This window comes from Malus domestica, chromosome 08 (assembly GCF_042453785.1).
Source record: "Malus domestica chromosome 08, GDT2T_hap1".
In the NCBI taxonomy this organism is placed as follows: Eukaryota; Viridiplantae; Streptophyta; class Magnoliopsida; order Rosales; family Rosaceae; genus Malus; species Malus domestica.
Window position 1 is genome coordinate 3,897,404 of NC_091668.1, and position 23,459 is coordinate 3,920,862.

At 39.8% G+C, this 23,459-nt stretch overlaps 1 protein-coding gene and 1 long non-coding RNA gene across 2 annotated transcripts; one reads left to right on the forward strand and one right to left on the reverse strand.

Moving 5' to 3' along the window:
• Positions 1-12,285: 12,285 nt before the first annotated feature.
• LOC103440567 (probable monogalactosyldiacylglycerol synthase, chloroplastic) lies at positions 12,286-15,959 on the forward strand. Its single transcript, XM_029106733.2, has 8 exons — positions 12,286-13,159; positions 13,461-13,633; positions 14,037-14,198; positions 14,283-14,424; positions 14,694-14,918; positions 15,008-15,070; positions 15,152-15,226; positions 15,322-15,959. The coding sequence occupies exons 1-8, from the start codon at positions 12,608-12,610 to the stop codon at positions 15,553-15,555; spliced, it is 1,626 nt and encodes a 541-aa protein (XP_028962566.2). The 5' UTR covers positions 12,286-12,607; the 3' UTR covers positions 15,556-15,959.
• A 4,648-nt stretch (positions 15,960-20,607) lies between these two features.
• Positions 20,608-22,802, reverse strand: LOC139197976 (uncharacterized). The gene is made up of 3 exons (XR_011583417.1): positions 21,678-22,802; positions 21,316-21,413; positions 20,608-21,232 (listed from the first exon to the last, which is right to left on the reverse strand). It is a non-coding gene; the product is annotated as an uncharacterized lncRNA (long non-coding RNA).
• Between the last annotated feature and the right edge of the window lie 657 nt (positions 22,803-23,459).

The following is a 23,459-nucleotide window of genomic DNA, read 5'->3' on the forward strand; positions in this document are numbered from 1 at the left end:
TATGCATAACATAATTACTTATTTGAAACTTGAAACGAGAGGAATTATGTTAATTGGTGAAGTGAAGAACATGAAAGGACATCAACTACTGGATCTCCTAATCAATTTACTTCATGATTTTTCAAATATTAGAACTACACTTCCACAAGTGTATTTTTCTTTCTAATTATAGAAAGTTTTGAGTGTCAAATGAGATTTTTGGAGTGTCTATGTGTTAATCACCGCAAAAAAATAAATAAATAAATCCAAAATGCGTTTCAAGTAAGTATACATGTTATTAGTGTAAATAAAAAAAATTAAAAAAAAACTAAGGGCTCATTAGGAAGTTTTTTTGGTGAAAATGTGTTTAATACCAATCTTTAGCAAAAATGCAAGTGAATCTTGAAAAAACACTTAAAGTGTTTTATGCAAGAAGCATATAACTGATGCTTATTGCAAGAAGCACCTCAAGTACTTTTTAATCCAGCAAGAGTGTACTAACTCTAAGATTAATAATTTGGATATGGGGTTGAAAATAGACAAGAGTGTAGTAAGTCATGTGTGTGGGATGGAGATATGAGCAACGTTAGATTGTCAATATCACACTTATTCCTTCATGTCTAAAAGTTAAAGCTTTTTAATCCAGCAAAGATGGAAATCAAGGATTAATTTGGTACCTTTCAATTGCTACCGGTTGCTCTCTCAATTTACCATTGGTTGCTAAATGATAAGAGGGGGAGAGTTGCCATGAACATTGAACCCTATGCTTATACATCAATTTGAACAGAGTAAACTTTCTTTTCATTTTTCCTTAAGCCTAAACACAATTATGTCATTTCTTACCAAACTTGTTGCCACTTTGATCATTGGGGAAGCATAATATTGTGGAACTTGGATCATCCAAAGTGATTTGTCCTTGGTTATTCTTCTATAGAAACTAATAATTTAGCCAACAAGGGTTGGCTTAGTTCGTAAGGTCCCTGCTTTATGTGTCACTCCACAAAAGTTTGAGTCCTCCCGCCAACAGTCCTCATTAGTGCACGATCTATAAATTCAAACGTAAATCCATACTGGTGCCAGTTGGCAGTTAAGTGCCACGTGTGAGTTCTTTTGGCTAGAGGTTGTGGGTTAGTATGTGTTGGCACTGGTGGTAAGAGTAACCAATCTTCCCCTAAACTTTTTAAAACCACAAAAACTAATAATTTATAAAATTTGATATCTTCAAAAAAGAAGTCAAATTTTAAATTTGACATCATATGTGGCACTTTGACATCCTTCAAAAAAAATTTCCACCTGATATGTAAAATTAAACTATTATTTTATTACATTAAACTATAATAATAAATGTTTTAAAACAAAAAATAATAATCAAATTAATCAAATGCATTTAATAATCAATTTAAAAAAGATTTGAAGCGATCGTCAATTTTGGCAGCAAGGGTGAGGGTTGTTGATTCATGTCATGCCACATTAGATTTGGCTTTTCGATTGAAAAACATTGTTGTTGTCTTTTTTTACTAGTAGTGATGATTTGGACATTTTGACATCTTCTTTGGAAAATATCTAATTTAGTCGAGTTGCACTGTATAGCATTCTTAGTTGAAGTGCATAATGAACTAGAAGTATAAAATCTAATTAATCTCAAACTTTCAAATTATCATGAAGGTACTTAGTCACAAACTTCATGTTGATAATTTGAGATTAAAGCTTTCTTACCAAATTTATTTTGAAATAAGGCAAGCCATCTCAATTAGCATGCCTAAGTACAAAGTTGATCTCTCAATCAACTAATTAGGTAATGTGTTACACTAGGAAGGCTGGTGTGATCTCTTATCAGTCTAATCCCTCAGAGCCTTGCATGCTTGTTGAGGATAGATTTCAATCCCTAAATTCTGATTTAGAAACTTATAATTCGTCACCTGCATTAATCTATATCCTATGGTAATTTGGTTAAATGGATTCAGTCTCTATTTAAGGAGGTCCCAAGTTTAAATTTTGTAGATATACGACAATTATCAAGGGTATGATATACTCTATGAAATCTTGGTCCATTTATGCTTTTAACGTTAAGTTTGCTTATTAACCATTACGTTTTCAGTTTTTAGTTTTTTTTTTTTTTGAGATATATATATATATATATATATATATATATATATATATATTGTTGTGGTCTATTTTATCTGACAGAGGGACTAGGGCCGGCGGCAGAGAGAGAGAGGAGAGAGATGTGTGTTTGTAGAATTGTAGGGGAATGTGTGTGTTGTTATCCCTCCTACATTGTGCCTTTATTTATAGTAGTAAAGGGAGAGAAGATATTCCTTCTTCTCCAAGTAATACAAGTTGTAATAGGAAAGGATAACTAGAATCAAATCTTATCTAGGATTTACACAATCATACTTAAACTAGGAATGTTTACAACACTCCCCCTTGAGTGTGTAAATACTCAAGGTAGATTCAGCATCATGCAGAAGTTGAGGAAGTCGACTCGTTGGCACTGATTCCAAGGAACAACGCTTATTCTCAATAAGGTAGGAACTTGCATAAGTAGTAAGTCTCACTAAAAACCCTAAGGCTATGGCAAAAACCTGAGTAGGGACAAAATCCATAGTCTAAGGAAAAATGCGTGAGAAATGCAAAGTCAAAAGAAACGTCTACAGGACGTCATCAGGGATATGACCAGCCCAAGGTGGGTGCCTCGTTAAAACCTAGTTAGGTAGCAAAAACCCAGTGGGAAAAATGCTCCTAATCGTAGGGAAAAAGAGTACATTAAGATCAAGCAAGTATCTAGAAGATACTCCCCCTGAGTTTGACATAATTCCAAAGAGAAATAGCAAAGTTACAACTCAGAAAGTTTACGCATACCAATTCCATGAACAAGCTTCTGAAACGTCGCCTTCGGTAGTGATTTGGTGAAGAGGTCGGCCAGATTGTCTTGTGATCGGATTTGCGTGACTTCAATCTTCTGATGCTCTTGTTGTTGATGTGTAAAGAAGAACTTCGGCGCAATATGCTTGGTGTTGTCTCCTTTAATGTAACCCTTCTTGAGCTGTTCGATGCAAGCTGCATTGTCTTCAAAAATCGTCGTCGGGGCATTAACGGCGGGATGAAGATCACAGGAGCTTCGAATATGGCCCACTACTGCTCTCAACCAAAAGCATTCCCGAGTTGCTTCATGTAAGGCGAGAATTTCAGCATGGTTAGACGAAGTGGCAACTAAGGTCTGTTTAGTTGACCTCCAAGATATTGCGGTGCCTCCAACGGTAAAAACATAACCCGTTTGAGAACGCGCCTTGTGCGGATCAGATAAGTATCCAGCGTCGGCATAACCAACAAGGCGAGAATCAACCCGATGAGCATAGGGTGCGGCATCACTCGAGGATTCGTAGGGATAGAATAAGCCCAAATCCGTAGTACCCTTAAGGTAACGGAAGATGTCTTTCACGCCAGTCCAATGTCTGCGTGTTGGTGCATTGCTGTATCTTGCCAAAAGATTAACAGCGAAGGAGATGTCGGGTCTAGTGCATTGAGCTAAGTACAATAAAGCGCCTATCGCACTTAGATAAGGAACTTCAGGCTCCAAAATCTCTTCATCATCCTCCTTCGGACGGAAGGGATCTCGCTTTGCATCTAGCGTACGAACGACCATAGGAGTACTCGAAGGCTTCGCTTTATCCTCATTAAAACGGCGCAACACCTTCTGGGTGTAGTTCGATTGATGTACTAGGATTCCATCCGAACAATGCTCTATCTCGAGGCCGAGACAGTATCGAGTCTTACCTAGATCTTTCATCTCAAATTCCGACTTCAGGTGCGAAGCAGTTCTCGCGAGCTCTTCAGGAGTTCCGATAAGATTCATGTCATCGACATATACTGCAACAATCGCAAATCCGGAATGTGACTTCTTAATGAACACACAAGGGCATAGTTCGTTATTCACATATCCCTGACTAGTCAAATACTCACTTAAACGGTTATACCACATTCTTCCGGATTGTTTCAAACCGTATAGTGAACGCCTCAGCCGAATTGAGAGCGTGTTCCGGGGTTTGGAAATATTTGAACCAGTCAATGTAAGTCCTTCAGGAACTTTCATATAAATTTCCGTATCTAGATCCCCATAGAGATACGTGGTTACTACGTCCATCAGCTGCATATCCAGTTTTTCGGAAACTACCAAACTGATAAGGTATCGAAAAGTAATCACATCCATAACGGGTGAGTAATTTTCGTCATAGTCAATCCCGGGGCGTTGTGAGAAACCTTGTGCTACAAGACGAGCTTTGTAACGCACAATTTCGTTCTTCTCATTACGCTTCCGAACGAAAACCCACTTGTAGCCAACGGGCTTCACATGTGGAGGAGTAGGAACTACAGGTCCAAACACCTTACGTTTCGCAAGTGAATCAAGTTCGACTTGGATTGCTTGTTTCCAGTTTGACCAATCAGCTCTACGTCGACATTCATCAACGGAACGCGGTTCAATGTCATCGCTCAACATGATCTCAGTAACTACTGCAAATGCTAATGCATCGTCGACAATCATCTCATTTCTACGCCACACATCATCTAAGCTAGCATAATAGACCGAAATCTCACGATTCTCGGGAGGAGGATTCGTCTCTTCAAGGACGCTTCCATAATCTAGAATTTCCTCATGAGTTGGGTAAAATGAGTAAGCGATAGTCGGATTCACGGTAGGCTCTTCAGGACCTTGTGCCGTGGTTTTCCTCTTCCGGGGGTGTGAATCCTTTGAACCAAGGGGTCTGCCACGCTTTTGTGTAGGGGCAGATGATTGGCTAGCCGCTAATGTACGTGGATCACCAGAATTGGCGTCCCGGGCTTCCAGGAGGGTAGTCCGTCGTACATTTGGTACATCCATCTTTGCAGGCGTATTCGCAGCTGGAATATGTGATCTTGTCACGCGCGCTAGATCGGTGAAAGCATCTGGCATGCTCTGAGCTATGCTCTGGAGATCTAATATGCGCTGCACTTCAGCTTCAGACTGAGCAGTGCGGGGATCTAAATGAGACAAAGTGGGAGTCGTCCACGATAATTCGCGTCGTTCATTAGGAACGTTGACATTCTTATCTCCCCCTAACGACGGGAAGACTGTCTCATAGAAGTGACAATCCGCGAAACGAGCGTTAAACAGATCGCCTGTCAAAGGTTCTAAGTAACGAATAATCGAAGGAGAATCATATCCGACATAGATTCCCATCATTCGCTGAGGCCCCATTTTTGTACGTAAGGGCGGCGAGTTCGGCACATAGACCGCACAACCAAAAACGCGCAGATGCGATATGTCGGGTTCGCATCCGGTGACCAATTGAAGGGCACTAAATGGTTGTGTCGCAACAGGCCTCAGGCGGACCAACTTTGCTGCGTGCAATATAGCATGGCCCCAAGCAGCGATCGGGAGCTTGGTACGTATGACCAACGATCGAGCAATCATTTGTAAACGCTTAATGAAAGCCTCTGCCAGGCCGTTCTGGGTGTGAACATGGGGTACAGGATGTTCAACTTTAACCCCAACCGACATGCAATAGTCATCAAAAGTTTTAGATGTGAATTCTCCAGCATTATCCAATCGAATAGATTTGATCGGATAATCAGGGTGGTGAGCCCTGAGCTTGATAACCTGAGCCAACAGTTTGGAGAATGCAGCGTTCCTTGTGGACAACAAGCACACGTGTGACCAACGTGTAGAAGCGTCAACCAAAACCATAAAATATCTAAATGGTCCGCAGGGAGGTTGAATCGGTCCACAAATGTCCCCCTGAATCCGTTGTAGAAAAATGGGAGGATTCGAACGAATCTTGTCATAAGAAGGCTTAGTAATAAGCTTTCCCATAGAACATGTTTGACATGCAATTTCATGGATCGAACCTAAGCTTCGGGTTAGTGGATGCCCGTGTGAAGTTTTGAGGATACGGCGCATCGCTATTCGTCCAGGATGTCCCAAACGATCATGCCAAAGTGTAATTTCGTGCGCGGTCCCTGTGGTAAGGCCGGCCACATAGTGGCATTCTATGGGGCGTATGGTCGTAGTATACAGACCACTCGGGTTACGCTCCATCTTCTCTAGAATACGCTTCTGGCCATATTCGTAGGAAGTTACGCACAGAAATTCAACTCCGTTTTCTACGTGGGTTTCAGCGTGGTAATTGTTATCTCTAATGTCCTTGAAACTTAGTAACGTTCTTCCGGAACGTGGAGAATAGAGTGCCTCAGCAATGGTCAAGATTGTACCATTGGACAACATTATACGTGCCTTACCGTATCCTTCGATCAGGTTGGATGGGCCTGAGAGGGTTGTCAGAGGTGCATTCTTAGGTACGAAGTTAGTGAAATAGATGCGTTCACGCAAAACAGTATGCGTGGTTGCACTATCTGCCAGACAACTAACTTTCCCACTAGTCATACCTAGAATGAAAAATTAATTTGAATCGGTCACATGCATAAAAGTTTATAAAAACAAGTATCAATTCAAAATAATTTCATTTATTCAAGGAAAAAACTTAATATCCAAAATAAATCGCCAACTAATAATCCAAAACATAAAGGAAAATTGTTCAAAATCAACCAAAAAAAACAAGGTGGGGTTCGGCCACTAGGTGGAATTCGGCCCCAATTGTCTTATTTTAACTGAAAAATAAGTCTATGTCTAAGATTCTAATCTTCCATAGGAGTGGTATCCTCCTGAAAATCAGAAACCTCCATCTTTGTAGTCTCCGGTTCGTCCACTTGCAGGAAGTTTGATTCAAACTTCGTACGACGAGAATGATATGCATCCACAACCTTCTTGGGAGCACGGCAAATACGGGACCAATGGTCCTTGGAACCACAACGATAGCACATATCGTCATTCATTGTGGCAGGTGCTTTGCCCTTATTCTTGAAGTTCGGGGCCTTGGGAGCGAGGTTTGGGCGCTTCTGGGCTTTGTTTCCTCCCTTGGATGGGCCTTGGCTCTGTTGACCTTGGTGGGATGGCTTCTGGCCGCCCTTACCACGCCTCTTTTGGCGTTTTGGGTGTTGATTAGTGCTATAATGTGCTTCAGGCACAACAGTAGCCCCAGTAGGTCGAGCTTGATGATTCTTCATCAACAGCTGGTTCTGCTTTTCAGCAAGAAGTAAAACAGAGATCAAATCCGAGAACTTAGTGAACTTCTGAGCTCTATATTGTTGCTGCAGGACAATATTAGAAGCAGAGAAGGTCGAGTAGGTCTTCTCCAGGAGATCCTCTTCAGTCAAAGTTTCATTGCAAAACTTGAGAAGTGATCGGATTCGACAAACTTCAGAATTATATTCATTCACAGACTTAAAGTCTTGGAAGCGCAAGTGCTGCCAGTCGTGTCTTGCTTCAGGCAAGAATATGTCATTTTGGTGATCGAAACGATCAGCCAAAGCGACCCATAATGCACGTGGATCCTCCTCAGCAAGGTACTCAGTTTGTAGAGCGTCATGGATATGTCTTCGGATGAAGATCATAGCAGTGGCTTTTTGAGCCTCGCCAACAGGTTTATCTGTTGCTTCTTCAATAGCAGGACGCAAGTTCTTTGCAGTGAGGTGGAGCTTCACATCTTGAACCCACTTGAGGTAGTTCCTTCCAGAAACCTCCAAAGCGGTGAAGTCGAGTTTGTTCAAATTCGACATGTTCCTATCACAAAATGGATGAACAAGATGTGGTTAGTGTAATGGAGAAAAATCAATCCATTCACATAGGAGTAGAACATACAGGTTCTAATAGACATGTATTGGTTTAATTTTGCATGAAAAACTTCGGGTTTTCATGGGTGATATATTTAAGTGAAAACTTCGGGTTTTCAAACAAGGCATGTTTAGAAGAAACTTCGGGTTTCAAAGTAATTATGAACTTCAGGTTCATATATTCCTGCAGGCAAACACAAATATATATGCAAACAAATATGCAAAGAATATATGCAGAAATATTGTATAATGATAAGTGAATTAATTTATTTTTGGTCTTCGGGGCCAAATTAAAGTGTGGGTGAAAATATAAAAACCCATATTATTTTAAAAAAAATTAAATAATAAAATCTCGGGGCCTAAAAATATAGGCCAAGAACCCTCGGGTGGGATTACAGGCCCACGGGGTGAGAAGAGGGGAATGGGCTGCTGTGTGCAGCCCTAAAAAAAAAAAAATTTCGTCTTTTTTTTTTTTTTTTTTTTTTTTGTATTCAATTATATTATATGCATGTATAATTTTAATGAATCACATATTTACGTTGATGCATATGCAAATAATAGTTTCAATGCATGTACATATGTAAGATTCAATTCATGACAAATATCAAATTCACATAATTGTAGCAATTTTGATTATGAAGCATACACAATTTATGTAGAATCTAAAATACGTTAAACGTAAAGTTGGGTCATGCATCATGGTGAATGTTCATGCTATCAGGGCTTGCAAAATATCGAGTTAAAAGCCGTTGTTTAGAAAGAACCTGATTGCGTGATGATATAGATGAACTGATTTGATGCAGAAAAATTATTTCTTCAATTTCGGCTTTCATCTTCAAGCTTGTATCACGTTCAACATAAGAAGAAAAATAAATTGAATCAATAACAATATATGAATTCAATAAAATCAAGATTTAATCAATTAAAAATAATTGAAATGTAATACTCCCCTGATTGTAGACGAATAAATTCTCTTTAAATTCTTCTAAGCACAGCGTGAAGAGCGTGCTGATAACGTGTTGTGGACTATTTTATCTGACAGAGGGACTAGGGCCGGCGGCAGAGAGAGAGAGGAGAGAGATGTGTGTTTGTAGAATTGTAGGGGAATGTGTGTGTTGTTATCCCTCATACATTGTGCCTTTATTTATAGTAGTAAAGGGAGAGAAGATATTCCTTCTTCTCCAAGTAATACAAGTTGTAATAGGAAAGGATAACTAGAATCAAATCTTATCTAGGATTTACACAATCATACTTAAACTAGGAATGTTTACAACATATATATATATATATATATATATATATAAAATTTATGAAAGAATGCAGAGATGAAAAAAGGTCAAAGAGGGGAAGAATTTAAAAAAAAAAAAAAATATATATATATATATATATATATATATATATATATATATATATATATGAACGAAATCAAACTATAGAAAGTGAAAGAATAGTTTTAAATTTAGTTTATAGTTTTATATTCCTTTTCTTATACATTCTTCAACATCTCCCTCAGGTCTCATCATCTCTCATCAACTCTTATATCCCTCATTTCCCTCATGTATTTCCTTTACGATTCTAAGAACAAGTCCACCCTACTAAGGCTGAAAAAAGTGAGTATGATATCAATATATTGAACTCATATAAGAATTGAACTCTTTTAGTAGGCCGAAAAACTAAACGTGATACCAATATATTGAACTTACACTAATGTAGCAGTAGTGTTATAGATATCACACTCATGTTGCGTGATTTTTATATACAAGTATCACACCCACTCAAACTAAAAGGCCTAAAAAAAAAAAACAAAAACTACACACTGAAAATAAAATGATTAACAACGTTATAAAACCTTCATACCTCGGACATGAAATATCCTCTTAACATATGCCCTATGAACTAATCTCTCCATGTACCGGAAAGCTTTTACTTTAAGACAAATAAAGTCAAGCAATTCTCAAACCCTGCCACATGAGCTAAAAAAAACAGCCATGATTGTGAGAGTTGAAATCTCACTTTCTCAGTGGTTAGGGTTTGCAACTTTGCACATATTCTCTGATATAATAAAGCTTTTGAAATTTGTTAGTGGATTTGAGCATATGGGAATGGGGATGGATGAGAAGTAGTGTGATTAGATCAGAGCATATACTGCAAAAAGCAATAAGCACTTCTTGACTTGCATCTGCTTCCACTTTTTGTGATAAGAAAAATTCTAAATCCCTTGCAGAAAAAGGTAACGCCGTTGCCCCCATAAAATCATTGCTAATGCAAGAAAGAATTGAACCACTATTAAATTAAAAATATTCATTTATGCTCCATTTTCTGGAGTTGAGATCCTTGTCGGATGTCTATGTTCAGAATTGACAGATCAGGAAACTCAAACCGTTTAAGAAAAATAGAGAAAGAGAGAGAGACCTGAGCCGTTCAAAGGCTTGATTTGTGTGAAGTGAATCAATGAGATGAGCTAATGATGGCCACATGATTTAATTTGAGTGATCTGAATTTCTGCGTCTGTCAGTTCCGGACACATAGATCGAGAGAGGATGTCAATTCCATTTTCTGCACAATTTGTTGCCTCTTGACATGTCAAAGGGCATTATGTGATGTCATGACCAATTTGGGGTACATAGAATAGACTTGTCTGTCGTCTATCCGTTAAACATGATTTTTGTCAAACATATATATGCTTTAATGATGCCTCTATAGAATTTCACAAGCCTTGTACTCTTTTACTTCTTTTTATTCTCTTTCCAACATGAGAGATGTTTGATTTTGTTTGAAGTGTCAACATATATGATACTTTAATCAAATATAAAGTACGGGAATAGAGATTCAAACTTGAGTGCAGAAAGAAGAACATCTGCTCTAGGTAATATGATTATGCCTGCATTTGCATTTTTTGAATTTGTGAAGAGGAACATTTTGTACAATCCGCAGGGATGGTTCAATAACGAAACACATGTTGCGTAAGCTCGGTTGCCCTAAATTCGAATGGTAATAGATGAACAACTTCTCAAGTTCAACCGGTGTCCTTGTAACTTGTTGGTTATGTTACATCCCAGGTTCAACATGTCTTGGTTTCGATGATCCTCAGTTGACCAAAAATACACTAGAACTAAAGATATTAGTATTTACTTGACACGTGTAATTTGTAGAGGAAGATGAAGCTATTCTATCTTGGGTTGGTTCGGGCATTACTGGTTTGGACTTTCTTTCCCGGAATGGGCCTGCCGGCCTTTGATAATTGTCTTCTGGCCCAACTTGTTCCTACAACTTTGGTCACTTTGAGCCCAATTTCAGCAGTACCAACAAAAGTTGGTCGGTGAATAAGAAACCCAAAAGGCCGGTGCTTCTGGACGGTCCACTTGAGTCAAATGGCATATAAATCACATGGGCTGCTGATAATTTAATTCTTTTAATATATTTAGAGTTTTCAATCAGAATTTTAAACGCTTTTCTGAAATTTAAAGAGTATTCAGTAAATAGTTTATTAAAATTCTTAAAAATCTGAGCTTATTCAATTTGGATTTAAAAAATTTATAATATTCAAGTTAAAACAGTTGAGGAATTGAAGAGATTTTGTAGCGTATTTTAAGTATTCACAAATCTCACGTCTCTACTCAAATTTTTAGGGACTTGAATCAAATTTTACGTGAAATTTTTACAAATCAATAAAATTCCTTCAAATGTATGAATATATAAATACATTAAAATATCTCAAAATCTCAATGGAATACACCAATTTTAATGTGAATCGCATGGTGGTTTTATTTTCCCCTTTTTCTCCAACAAAAGGAGAAAAAGTCTAAAATAAACAAGCGTTGCACATAATTTAATCTCCTATAGCTTTCGTGCGGTGTAGGCAAACATGTTGATTGATTTGTTTTGGCTTTCACATCTTCTTAATTTATATTTACAAAATGACACAAAGATAGTTGACTATTTAATGGAGCGACTATTGACTAAATTTGGATGTCAACACTTATTTTGGTCATTCGTTATGTTCCAACCTTAAGTGGATTCTCATGTACAATGAACTTTTTGAAAGTGACATCATGCAATTTTAGGTTGTTGACCTAATACGAATAGGGTTGTGTTAAGATCAATCGTTATGTACAATTATTGATGCATTGTGATTAGACCGTATGAACTCTGGCAGTTTGGGAGCATTAATGCCATGTGTACTCACAAAGCATCGATGGGAAAATAACTTATTGATGCATTTTTGGCCTGCTACGTGGGGGTTATTAGAGGTAGACAACACAGGGCAATGAGCAGAGATTTGGGTGACTTGTTAAAGTTGTCGAACGACAAATAATCATGTCATCTCAAACTTCGCATGTTAAAGGTTGACTGTAGCATTCTACAATATCGAAAAAGCTCGTGCAAAAGACTCAATACACCTTGTTGGGGACTTTTCTGATTTGAACTCATCCCACCTCAATCATTTGGTTTGATAGTAGATGTCAATTAAACCAGTTAATTAGGACAATGTATTCGTTTTCTTATAAAACTTTAGAGAGACCGTAGAGCAGCTTGGGTTGAGGTAAACCAAACCAAACCCAGCCCAGTCGAGTTAAAAGACAACCCTTCCTCTTATCAATTTTGTGTCCAATATACCAAAAGAATCTCCTCCTCCTCCTCTCTCTCTCTCTCTCTCTCTCTCTCTCTCTCTCTGTGCCACGCGCGCGCACATGTACACACCAAAATCCTCTCTGTGTGGCCACAAAACCCCCGTCTAGATTTCCACTTCGTTAACTTCACTCTTTCGAAAACCCCCTACGTTCCCTTCCCCCTCTCTCTTCCTTCCAAGCTTTTACTAACCTTGTTCTCTTCTGGCGTTTCATTTTCCAGACGTTCTGCTCAGAACCCAATTCAATATTTGACCGCCATGTTTTAATCTCTCGAACCCGGAAATCCCACCATGCATAACCCTTCAGTCGCAACCCAGGAACCCAGTCCGGTCTACGACCTCGTTTCGCAATTGGGTCGGTTCGCCTTCAGCTCAGGGCCTCATAGCAGCTCCGGTTCTGATGGTCACTCCTCGTTTTTGTCCAATTTCTTGTATTTCGACGCCTTTGGGGGTGCTTCAGTTGCCGGGAAGAAGCCCAAGGTCGGCGTTTCAGCTTCACTGAGCTTGAGCAGTCGCGGCGGTTTGGGAATTTGGAGGAGTGTGACGGAGTTTAATCGGGCTATACGGTTCCACTGTGACAAATTCCCAATTGGGTTTGCTTCTGTTCGCGTCGGGTCTGGGGACGGAAATGGAAATGGGTCGGATAACGGCGTTGGAGACAATAACAATGTGTTGGTAGAAGATGGAGGCGGAGTTAACGATAATGGGATTGCGTTGAATGGTGTGAAGGTGGAGAGACCCAAGAAAGTTTTGATTTTGATGAGTGACACCGGCGGCGGCCACCGTGCTTCTGCGGAGGCGATTAAGGCGGCGTTTAATGAGGAATTTGGTGATGAATATCAGGTCAGTTCTTTTGAATTTGGTTAGAAAGTTTCAACTTTGTTATGAAACTTGTATTTGATTGTTTGACTTATGTAGTGAGAAATCGGAATTACATGAAAAATTTGTAATGTTGGTTGAACTGGTAGTTCTGCAGCAATGTAATAACATAACGCCGTAAGAAATTAGATCTCAAAATGTATAATTTTTTATCTGTTCCCACGCAATTTCAGTAGTTAAATTGAATACTTGAAGGAGAAAGCAAATGGATGTGTGAGTGTGCATATTTTTTGATCATATTTTCGGTTAAGAGTGCATATCGCAGGTGTTTGTTACTGACTTATGGTCGGATCATACGCCTTGGCCATTTAATCAACTTCCCAGGAGCTATAATTTCTTGGTGAAACACGGGCCGTTATGGAAAATGACATATTATGGGACTGCTCCGCGGCTGGTGCATCAATCTAATTTTGCAGCAACTTCTACGTTTATAGCTCGGTAAGAATTTTTTCGCTAAAGGTTACTGCTTATAATTCATTTAGTCTGTTTTCCTAAGGTAGTTGTACATTCTTTTGCTTCATGTAAAAGTTGACCACATGTATTAAATTAACTCACAACATGCCTTTCAAATTTCGAATGGTTATTTACTGCAGCAGCCGTTGACTATAAGTTTTAGTGATTAAAATAAGTACATAAATTTAGATAGAAATGCCATTTTCAAGGAAATAATTAATATTGTTTTGGCAGATTTTAAACCCTATGAGGAAAACACCAGATAGGATTACAAACGCAGAAAATGAGCAAATTTGTCTAATGTTCACGAGTTTTTTATAAGTTCTGTCAAATTATGGTTCAGCAGTACATCGTTGTTGATATCCTCTAATTCTGTTTCATTTTGCAGGGAGGTTGCAAAAGGACTGATGAAATACCAGCCGGATATTATCATCAGTGTGCATCCGCTGATGCAACATGTACCACTTCGTGTCTTGAGGGGAAGGGGTCTATTGAAGAAGATAGTCTTTACCACAGTTGTCACGGATTTAAGTACTTGTCATCCTACATGGTTAGTTTTGCACAAAGCTTCCATTAGGAAATTATAGCCTATTTTTCCAAGCATACCTTTGATATTTTATGTCTTCACTTCCAGGTTTCATAAGCTTGTAACGAGATGCTATTGCCCAACAAATGAGGTCGCAAAGAGGGCATTGAAAGCTGGACTCCAGCCTTCCCAAATCAAGGTTTATGGCCTCCCTGTGCGGCCTAGCTTTGTCAAGCCTGTGCGACCAAAGGTTGGTTACTGATCAACTAAACTTTTTAACCTTGATGTAATTGGTTGTACGACCACAAGAAACCAGCAAGTGGTGTGATATTGAAAGGATTGGAAATTTGAAATATGTGGTTGTAAGCTGCCAAATGGATTATGATGATTTACAGATAATACTCTCCCGTATAAGTTATGGTGAAAGCATTTATCAAAGTGGTTTTAGATTGCACATTCCATGATTGTAGACTCTGGTTTTGAATAAATGTTTGTCATGTTTTATTTATTTCACTGCAGGCTGAACTTCGGAGAGAACTAGGAATGGAGGAGGATCTTCCCGCTGTGTTGCTCATGGGAGGAGGAGAAGGAATGGGTCCTATCGAAGCTACAGCTCAGGAACTTGGGGATGCATTATATGACGAGAATCTTGGGGAGCCTGTAGGTCAGGTCCTTGTCATATGTGGTCGCAACAAAAAGCTTGCAAACAAGTTGCTTTCTATCAACTGGAAGATCCCGGTCCAGGTAGTTTTATACTTCTGAAGGGAAAGTCGGAGTCACAGCATTAATACTTATAAACAGAAGTTAGTAGCTAAAATTGATCGACATTGTAGGTGAAGGGGTTTGTTACTAAAATGGAAGAATGCATGGGAGCTTGCGATTGCATTATTACGAAGGTGAGTTTGTCACCAGTCATAAAAACCATGACAGTCTTGTATATTTTGTTATCAACCAATTAGTCTCCTTCTTTTGAATAGGCCGGTCCGGGGACTATTGCAGAAGCCATGATAAGAGGCCTCCCGATTATTCTGAACGATTACATTGCCGGACAGGTAACAGTGATTTAATCTACTTTTCCTTATGCTGCTCTGTTTTGAGAATCCCCTCACTGGAAAATGTAGCTACTGACTGTTTCTTCTGGTTGCAGGAAGTTGGGAATGTACCATATGTCGTTGAAAACGGGTGCGGAAAATATTCTAAATCTCCGAAAGAGATAGCAAGGATCGTCGCTGATTGGTTTGGTCCGAAAGCAGATGAGCTAAAGGCCATGTCGGAAAATGCACTGAAGCTGGCAAAGCCTGATTCCGTGTTCAAGATTGTTCATGATCTTCACGAGCTCGTTAGACAACGAAGCCTTGTACCGCAATTATGTACAACCTAACCCTATTTTCCCCAACCAATTTTGAATTCGTTTGAATGTGCTTTTAAAATGACTGAAAGCGCTTTTGGTGAAAATATTTTTGGAAACAATTCTTAGTTAAAATGCTTGTAAATCCTAGAAAAGCATTTAAAGTACTTCCTTGAAAAAGCACATAACTGGTGCTTCTTGTAGAAAGCATCTCAAGTGCTTTTGAACCCAAAAGCATTTTATCTAAAAGTGTTTTAAGTCATTTTAAAAGTACATTCAAACAAGCATTTTGTTTACCAGTCCTGTAATCGATCAAAACTACGCTCTTCTCCCCTTCTCATTTCACTTCCTTGTTATATTGTTTATGTTAAAAAATAACAATAATATTATAATTTTCATATTAATATAACATATCAGGCTATCAGCGTGATTGTGAACTCTTAATGTACAATTTAGAAGATGGTGTTGCCTTGGACGGCAAGTCTTTTTATTCATCCTCCATGGCTTTTCATTGCTTCAATGGCGCAAGAAGAGTATCCCAGGCTCCCAGCAAGTGGAAGATCAAGAAGGAGCCGTCGAGGCCGGAGGATGTTGCCTCTATTTAGACATGAACGACGTCGAGACGCGACCAAAACAAAATCAGAAGAGTAAACACAGATGCCACACCTATCCGGGTTAAGAAGGTTCACCAAAATCGACCTCGTACTACATCATCGCATTTACCGGGAAAGGCGGCCGGTGTTTAGGGATGGACAATGGGTGCACCCACCATCATCATCACCATCACCGGCACCACTATCACCGCCACCAGAGGGATTCCTATTAGGCCCAAACGGATACCCATTGTTCAGCCCTATTGGTTGTCTTTGGAGGCTACTGGCGTCTTAATTTTATTGAATCGTAGATCACTTGGTCCTGTTAATCGAATTGAGATACATTACGACAAAAATATTCATACGAATTATGTTTTAGCATCTTGAGTCAGAGAGATAATTACAAAGGACTCGCTTAAACACACCCACCCATACACCCCAATGTCATGAACTCAATTCCTCCACCCCATCAAATGTATCGATTAACAAAAAAGAAAACGAGATCTCAAGAAAAAGAAAGGGAAAGGAAAGGAGAGCTAGTTAAACTCGAACATGTTGGATTATATGATTTGGTCTATATATGCTCCAATTTGCTTAGTGATGCTGTATTTGTTTATACATACATACATCCTTTCTCACATGACATTTTATGTGAATCGTGACATTTTATATCTATCACAAATCTTAAAAAGACAACATTTCACACTTTTAAAATCATGATTCTCTGCGACTTATTCTGTGATAATGTGAGAGACACTTTCTATGAAGTTAGCACACTTAAAACATTAAAAGTAGAACAATAGTTGACTACTCAAATGATGAGTAGGAGTTTCTACTCAAAATTGTTCGCTGTCGATTCATAAAACTTCGTATTTATAATCGGGATCATCATATGATAAGTCACTCCATAAAGAGTGCTTCTTCACAAAAATTATTTCAAACTAAGGTTGTTCAGCTATCAAATTATACAAAATAAGATGAACGAAATTAATAAAAGCATTATGAATCATCTATGTATTTGCTACAATAGATTAACTACACGACATTAGTTTTTATTTTTATTTTTTGTAGAGATAATTTTTATAAAGTGATTTATAATATAAACGATTATGATTATAAGCACAAAGATTTCTAATTAGAACCGAAATAGTTTTAAATAAGAATTCCGATTATGATTATAAGCACAAAGATTTCTAATTAGAACCGAAATAGTTTTTGTTTGTACCATACTTGACCAATCCCGAAACTACCGAGCACCGGCCAACGCTATACTGTCAAGGACCCAGAAGAGTTCCCCTCCGACCAGGAGGCCAATCACTACTCGACACGTGTCAAGATTAGAAGCCAATTAGAGCGCAGCACGTGTCGACATTAAGAACCAATCATAACATGACACATGTCAATGTGACAAAGCTACAAGTTTTTCTATAAATATGGGTCATTCCCCCACAATATTGCCTAATGCCATTTGTGTTAAATCATTCACAAGAACTCACTAAATTGAGAGCTTGATCCTTTGTACTTGTGTAAGCCCTTCACTACTAATAAGAACTCCTCTACTCCGTGGACGTAGCCAATCTGGGTGAACCACGTACATCCTGTGTTTGCTTCTCTGTCTCTATTCATTTACGTACTTATCCTCACTAGTGACCGAAGCAACCAAGCGAAGGTCATAAAACCTGACACTTTCTGTTGTACCAAAGTCTTCGCTGATTTTGTGCATCAACATTTGGCGCCGTCTGTGGGAAACGACACTTATTCCTACTCTCTTCAGCTGTGTCAAGCTGGTTTCTATCATTCGTACACTTTCTTTTGATCAGGCATCGCTCTCCAGCATGGGAAGCGAAGGAAGCCACAGCACACAGAATGACACCCCCCTTGCACATAGTGCGAAACAACGAAAGAAGGAAGGAAAACGAGTTCTTCTTCAAGCTAAAGTCGATGAGTTGGAAGCTCAGAACAACAAGATAGCAATGAGGAATGAGGTCCTCCAGGAGCAATATGAGAAGCTCTTCGAGACACTTCACGAAGCTAGGCAAGCTCAAACACGCGAGCTTGTTGCCCCCGTGGAAGTCAACCATCAACTGGGTGCCCTCCAACATGGAGGGTCACATGCATTCGACATAGATATCCCTGATAGGGAACAAATTACCCCTCGATTTGATAATCAACATGAGGCTTCTCTTAACCCAGTTGCTTCGACCCGAACCATGAGAAGCGGAGGGAGACACCTCTTTGCTGAAGGGGCAGAAGGATCGAAAGCCGTCTTTCGCGATTGTCGGGATTTCCTGAAGCAACGTCGAGAGAATTCCATCCATATAAGCTCAAAGATCAATGACCCAAGGATTTCTGAGAGACTCGGTCCCCTGCCACGGCCCGAGCCGGCCACCAACTTGGGGAAGGTGCAACAAGTCCTAGAGAGACATGAGGGTACATGGGACTCAGAGGTGTTCCGACAGACATACCCTGGAAGCCAGTACAGCGAGTCCAGGGAAAAATCACATGCCCTTGATCAAACCTTCCTAATTCCAAGAGGAGATGGAGATTTACGAAAGAAAGCTCCAGTGGCACATAACTCCGCTCAGGACCCCCTTGTCCTACAACTTCTTGAGGAAGTAAACAAGTTGAAGGCTGAACGTCAGGCTGAAATACCTGACTGGAACCAACCCAGGCCTGGCCCTCTTACAAGGAGGATCCTCAACACCCCCCTTCAAGCAAAGACAAAGCAGAAGCTTGGCTTGCAACTTTATACTGGAAAAGAGGACCCGATTGAGCACCTTAACCTCTTTGAGTCCACCATGGCATACTGGATGCACACCGACGAAGAGCGATGTCTTCTCTTCCCCTCCACCTTCTCTGGCGGAGCTCTAAATTGGTATTGTCGTCTTACACCTGAGACGGTAGACTCATTTGAGGAATTGAGGAAACTATTTGTTTCCCAACACATTTTCCAAACCGATCGCTTGCACTCTGCAGATGACCTGTACACTATCCGCCAGAGGCCAGACGAGTCATTACGTATGTATGCTGGCCGCTTCAGCCATGAATACTCCCGGTGTGCCGAGGCAGATGACAAGACTGCCCTCAAAGCCTTCACGGCAGGCCTACGTGATTGTTTCTTTAAATACATGATCAATGCCAATACTTGGAAGACTTACTCTGAGGTGATGGCGCAGGCTTATAACCATGCCTCCGCCGAGGCAAAGACATATCAGGAGAAACCCCCTCACCCAACGCCATGGAGGAAGAACTAGCAATAGCTAAAGTTTGACGGTTGGGAAGATCATCCAATGTTTCTCTAGTACAGGACTCTAACAAAGACCCTGAAGACTCCGACATTGCAGACTCAGACTTAGAGCTAAAGCTAGAAGAGCCCTCATCACTAGAACTTCCAGGCTCTGACATCTACAATAAGAAGAAACAAATTCTATCACTACATGCATGATCAAAACATAAGGAAGTTCCTATATTACCCACATGAAGATGGTGCAAAGCGATGCCGGAACCCTTCTCAATCAGAAAGCAATCCGTCTTCCACAGTCACTACAAAACAAGCAAATGAAGACCGTGTCAAGCGCCAAAAAAAAAAAAAAAAAAAAAAAAAAAAAAAAACAGCTTCATCCAAAAAGCTTCACCCGAAAAGCTTCACCTCCAAAACTTCACCCAAAAAGCTTCATCCAAAAAGTTTCACCCAAAAAGCTTCACCTAAAAAAGCTTCACCCAAAAAAAAACTTCACCTCCAAAAAGCTTCACCCAAACAGCTTCACCTAAAAAAGCTTCACCCACAAAGCTTCACCTAAAAAGCTTCACCCACAAAGCTTCACCCAAAAAGCTTCACCTCCAAAACTTCACCCAAAAAGCTTCATCAAAAAAGTTTCACCCAAAAAGCTTCACCTAAAAAAGCTTCACCCAAAAAAAAAAAAAAAAAAAAACTTCACCTCCAAAAAGCTTCACCCAAACAGCTTCACCTAAAAAAGCTTCACCCACAAAGCTTCACCTAAAAAGCTTCACCCACAAAGCTTCACCCAAAAAACTTCACCCGAAAAGCTTCACTTAAAAAAGCTTCACCTACACAGCTTCACCTAAAAAAGCTTCACCTAGAAAGCTCCCTCTACATACTTTCACCTACAAAGCTTCACCATCAAAGCTTCACCTCGAAAGCTTCATCTACAAAGCTTCATCTACAAAGCTTCACCATCAAAGCTTCACCCAAAAAGCTTCACCTAAAAAAGCTTCGCCCAAAAAAAACTTCACCTCCAAAAAGCTTCACCCAAACAGCTTCACCTAAAAAAACTTCACCCACAAAGCTTCACCTAAAAAGCTTCACCCACAAAGCTTCACCCAAAAAACTTCACCCGAAAAACTTCACTTAAAAAAGCTTCACCTACAAAGCTTCACCTAAAAAAGCTTCACCTAGAAAGCTTCACCTACATAGCTTCACCCAGAAAGCTTCACCATCAAAGCTTCACCTAGAAAGCTTCAACACCAAAGCTTCACCTACAAAGCTTCAACACAAAACCTTGCTCCAAATAAACAAATTTTGTTCACAAAACCCAAGATGCCCTTGAACTTGTACAAAAACACAGGTCAACACAAACATTTGTTTTGTTCTACACCCACAACATCCCTGTCATAACCAAACAAGCAATTATGTATATGTTTCCAAACATATTATAATAGATCCAACAACAAGCCAAAGTCCCAAGTTTCATAATGGACAAAAGTACAAGCAATTCATCAATAATGAAGGTGCTACAAAACTTGGAATTTGCCCCAAAATAGAAATCCAACCCAAGAGACTTTTTCTCTCTCTCCCTCTTCCGCCTCCTTTCATCTATCAAATTTCTGCAACCTCTGCTCTTCTCCAATGGAGCTGAATTTTGGACACCCTATAGTTTTTGAGCATATGAACAACTTTCAAGAAGGAACCATTTCTGTTTGAGCGACGGAAATTAAAGTGTTGAAGCTCCAAACATGACAGTCGGATTCTTGCAGATTTCGAAGCTGCTATGATATTTCGAAGATCTGGAAATATTTAACCATTAGTTCATTCTGAATTTTTGATATGTTATGAAAGAGACGATGAGGCACAACTTCAATGAAGAAAGCATGCTGATCTGAACAATAGAAAATGGAGTTTCGAAGCTCACAACAAATCTGACGGGTTGACAGACAAATGATAAACAGTCACTCATCATACCTGGATTTCTGGAGTTATACTGCTCCGAGGGACCTCAAATTTGGATATGTTGTAGTTCACAAGTTAAGGAACAACTTCGATGAATAAAGTATGTTGATCTGAACAAGAGAAAATGGAGTTTCGAAGCTCACAACAAGTCTGACAGGTTGACAGAAAAATGATGAACAGTCACTCATCATACCTGAATTTCTGGATTTGTACTGCTCCGATGGATCTCAAAGTTGGATATGTTGTAGCTTACAAGGTGAGGAACAACTTCTATGAAGAAAGTATGTTGAGATGAACAAGAAAAAATGGAGTTTAGAAGCTCACAACAAGTCTGACGGGTTAACATAAAATTGATGAACAGTTACTCATCATACCTGAATTTCTGGAGTTGTACTACTCCGATGGATCTCAAATTTGGAGATGTTGTAGTTCACAAGATAAGGAACAACTTTCATGAAGACGACTTTGCGATCTGAGCTATAGAGAATGGTGTTATCTTGCATCCACTCAGGCTGATTAGTGGAAACGAAAAGCAATTCCACCAAAGAAAAGATGAAAAAGAGAGAAAAGCTACTAATTGCACTTGATCTTGTCTAGTCAATAGCATGCAGCATCAAACACACAAAAGTTGGAAATATTTTTAGATAAGGCATATGCGAATGTGTGACATCGAAACAAGGATTCGTTACTTTGACAAATTAGTAACAAGCGAGACACCTCATTCGGCAACTCTCTTCGCCTGAAGACTTGGGGGACTCCCACCATATGCTACTGCACCTTAATACTCGGCAGTCTCACAACCACTCAGTGACTTGGATTTTTCAAGTCTCCAACCGAGAAGTTTTCCTCACTCGGGAAATTAAGGGAACACTACCTCAAACTACATGCTTCACTCACAAAGCTTCAACAATACAGGTTTCAACAAAAGCAAAAATTCAAAGAACTTTATGAAGAAGGCTTTGGTGTATTTAACACAATATATTGAAATGAAGCAAAGCTTATTTATTAATATTTTCGATAAGCCACAAATATGTACATATACATGAGTCAAAATAAACAAACAAAAGGGAGCCTTCACAAAGGTTGCTTAGGGGAAGTCTCAGCAGTCGGTAGAGCCCCAGAAAGAGAAAGCACCGGAGGGTGGTTATCCGGAGCCTCAGTACTTGACAAAACCCCAGAAGGAGGAGGCATTGGAGGTTCATCATTTGAAGCTTCATTACCAGGTACAGCCCCAGAGGACGAAGGCAATAAATGCCTTTGGAACAAACCCACAAACCGCTGATGATCAAGTAAAACCTTACCATCAGATTCCTTCATCTGGTCAAGCTTCCTCTTCATGTTTGTAGCATAGTCATGGGCGAGCCGGTGCAACTGCTTATTCTCATGCTTGAGCCCTCTAATCTCCTGTTTGAGACTCATCACTTCAGCAGCCAATGATTCAACTTGGTGGGTTCTAGCAAATAGGCGTTGGGCCATATTAGACACAGAACCTGCACACTGAACACTAAGAGCCAGAGAGTCCTTAACAGCCAACTCATCAGACCGTTTGGAAAGTAGTCTGTTATCTTTGGGAGTGAGAAGGTTCCTGGCCACCACTGTAGCGGTCATATCATTCTTCATCACAGAATCCCCAACGGTAAGAGGACCAGTAGGGGATATGAAGGATGGGCGCCATATGTTGTCTGGAGAAGGCGTGGCTGTCTCTTCTCCAAGGTTCAGGTCAAAACGACGGTCGGAGGGTCCAGACATTTTCAAATGTGTTGAAGAAGGAAGAGGTCAGACAAATCAAGATCTTAGAAGTGCAAGAAATGAGCTTCTACTGGTAGAGATTCAGGTGTACTGTGGAACTTAATGCCAGCCTCTATAAAAATCTGCACTCGACGGAGCTTCAGAAATCGAAGAGGCGTTTGTTTTCTCAAAAGCTGGGCTGCTCAGAGACCACGAGGGCCGATCTCAGAAATCGAAGAGGCGTTTGCTTTCTCAAAAGCTGGGCTGCTCAGAGACCACGAGGGCCAATCTCAGAAATCGAAGAAGCACCTGCTTTTTCAGCCTCGTCAGCACCTGTCACATGCACAATCAGCTTTGCGAAAATTACGGGCAATCTGTCGAAGATTTCTGGTGAAGTAAAAAGCACGTGAATCTTACTGTTCAATCAC

Coding starts and splice junctions, on each gene's coding strand:
- LOC103440567 (XM_029106733.2), top strand. CDS start 12,608: ATGCATAACCCTTCAGTCGCAACCCAGGAACCCAGTCCGGTCTACGAC. Junction 13,634..14,036: donor ACTTCTACGTTTATAGCTCG/GTAAGAATTTTT, acceptor TTCATTTTGCAG/GGAGGTTGCAAAAGGACTGA. Junction 14,199..14,282: donor AGTACTTGTCATCCTACATG/GTTAGTTTTGCA, acceptor CTTCACTTCCAG/GTTTCATAAGCTTGTAACGA.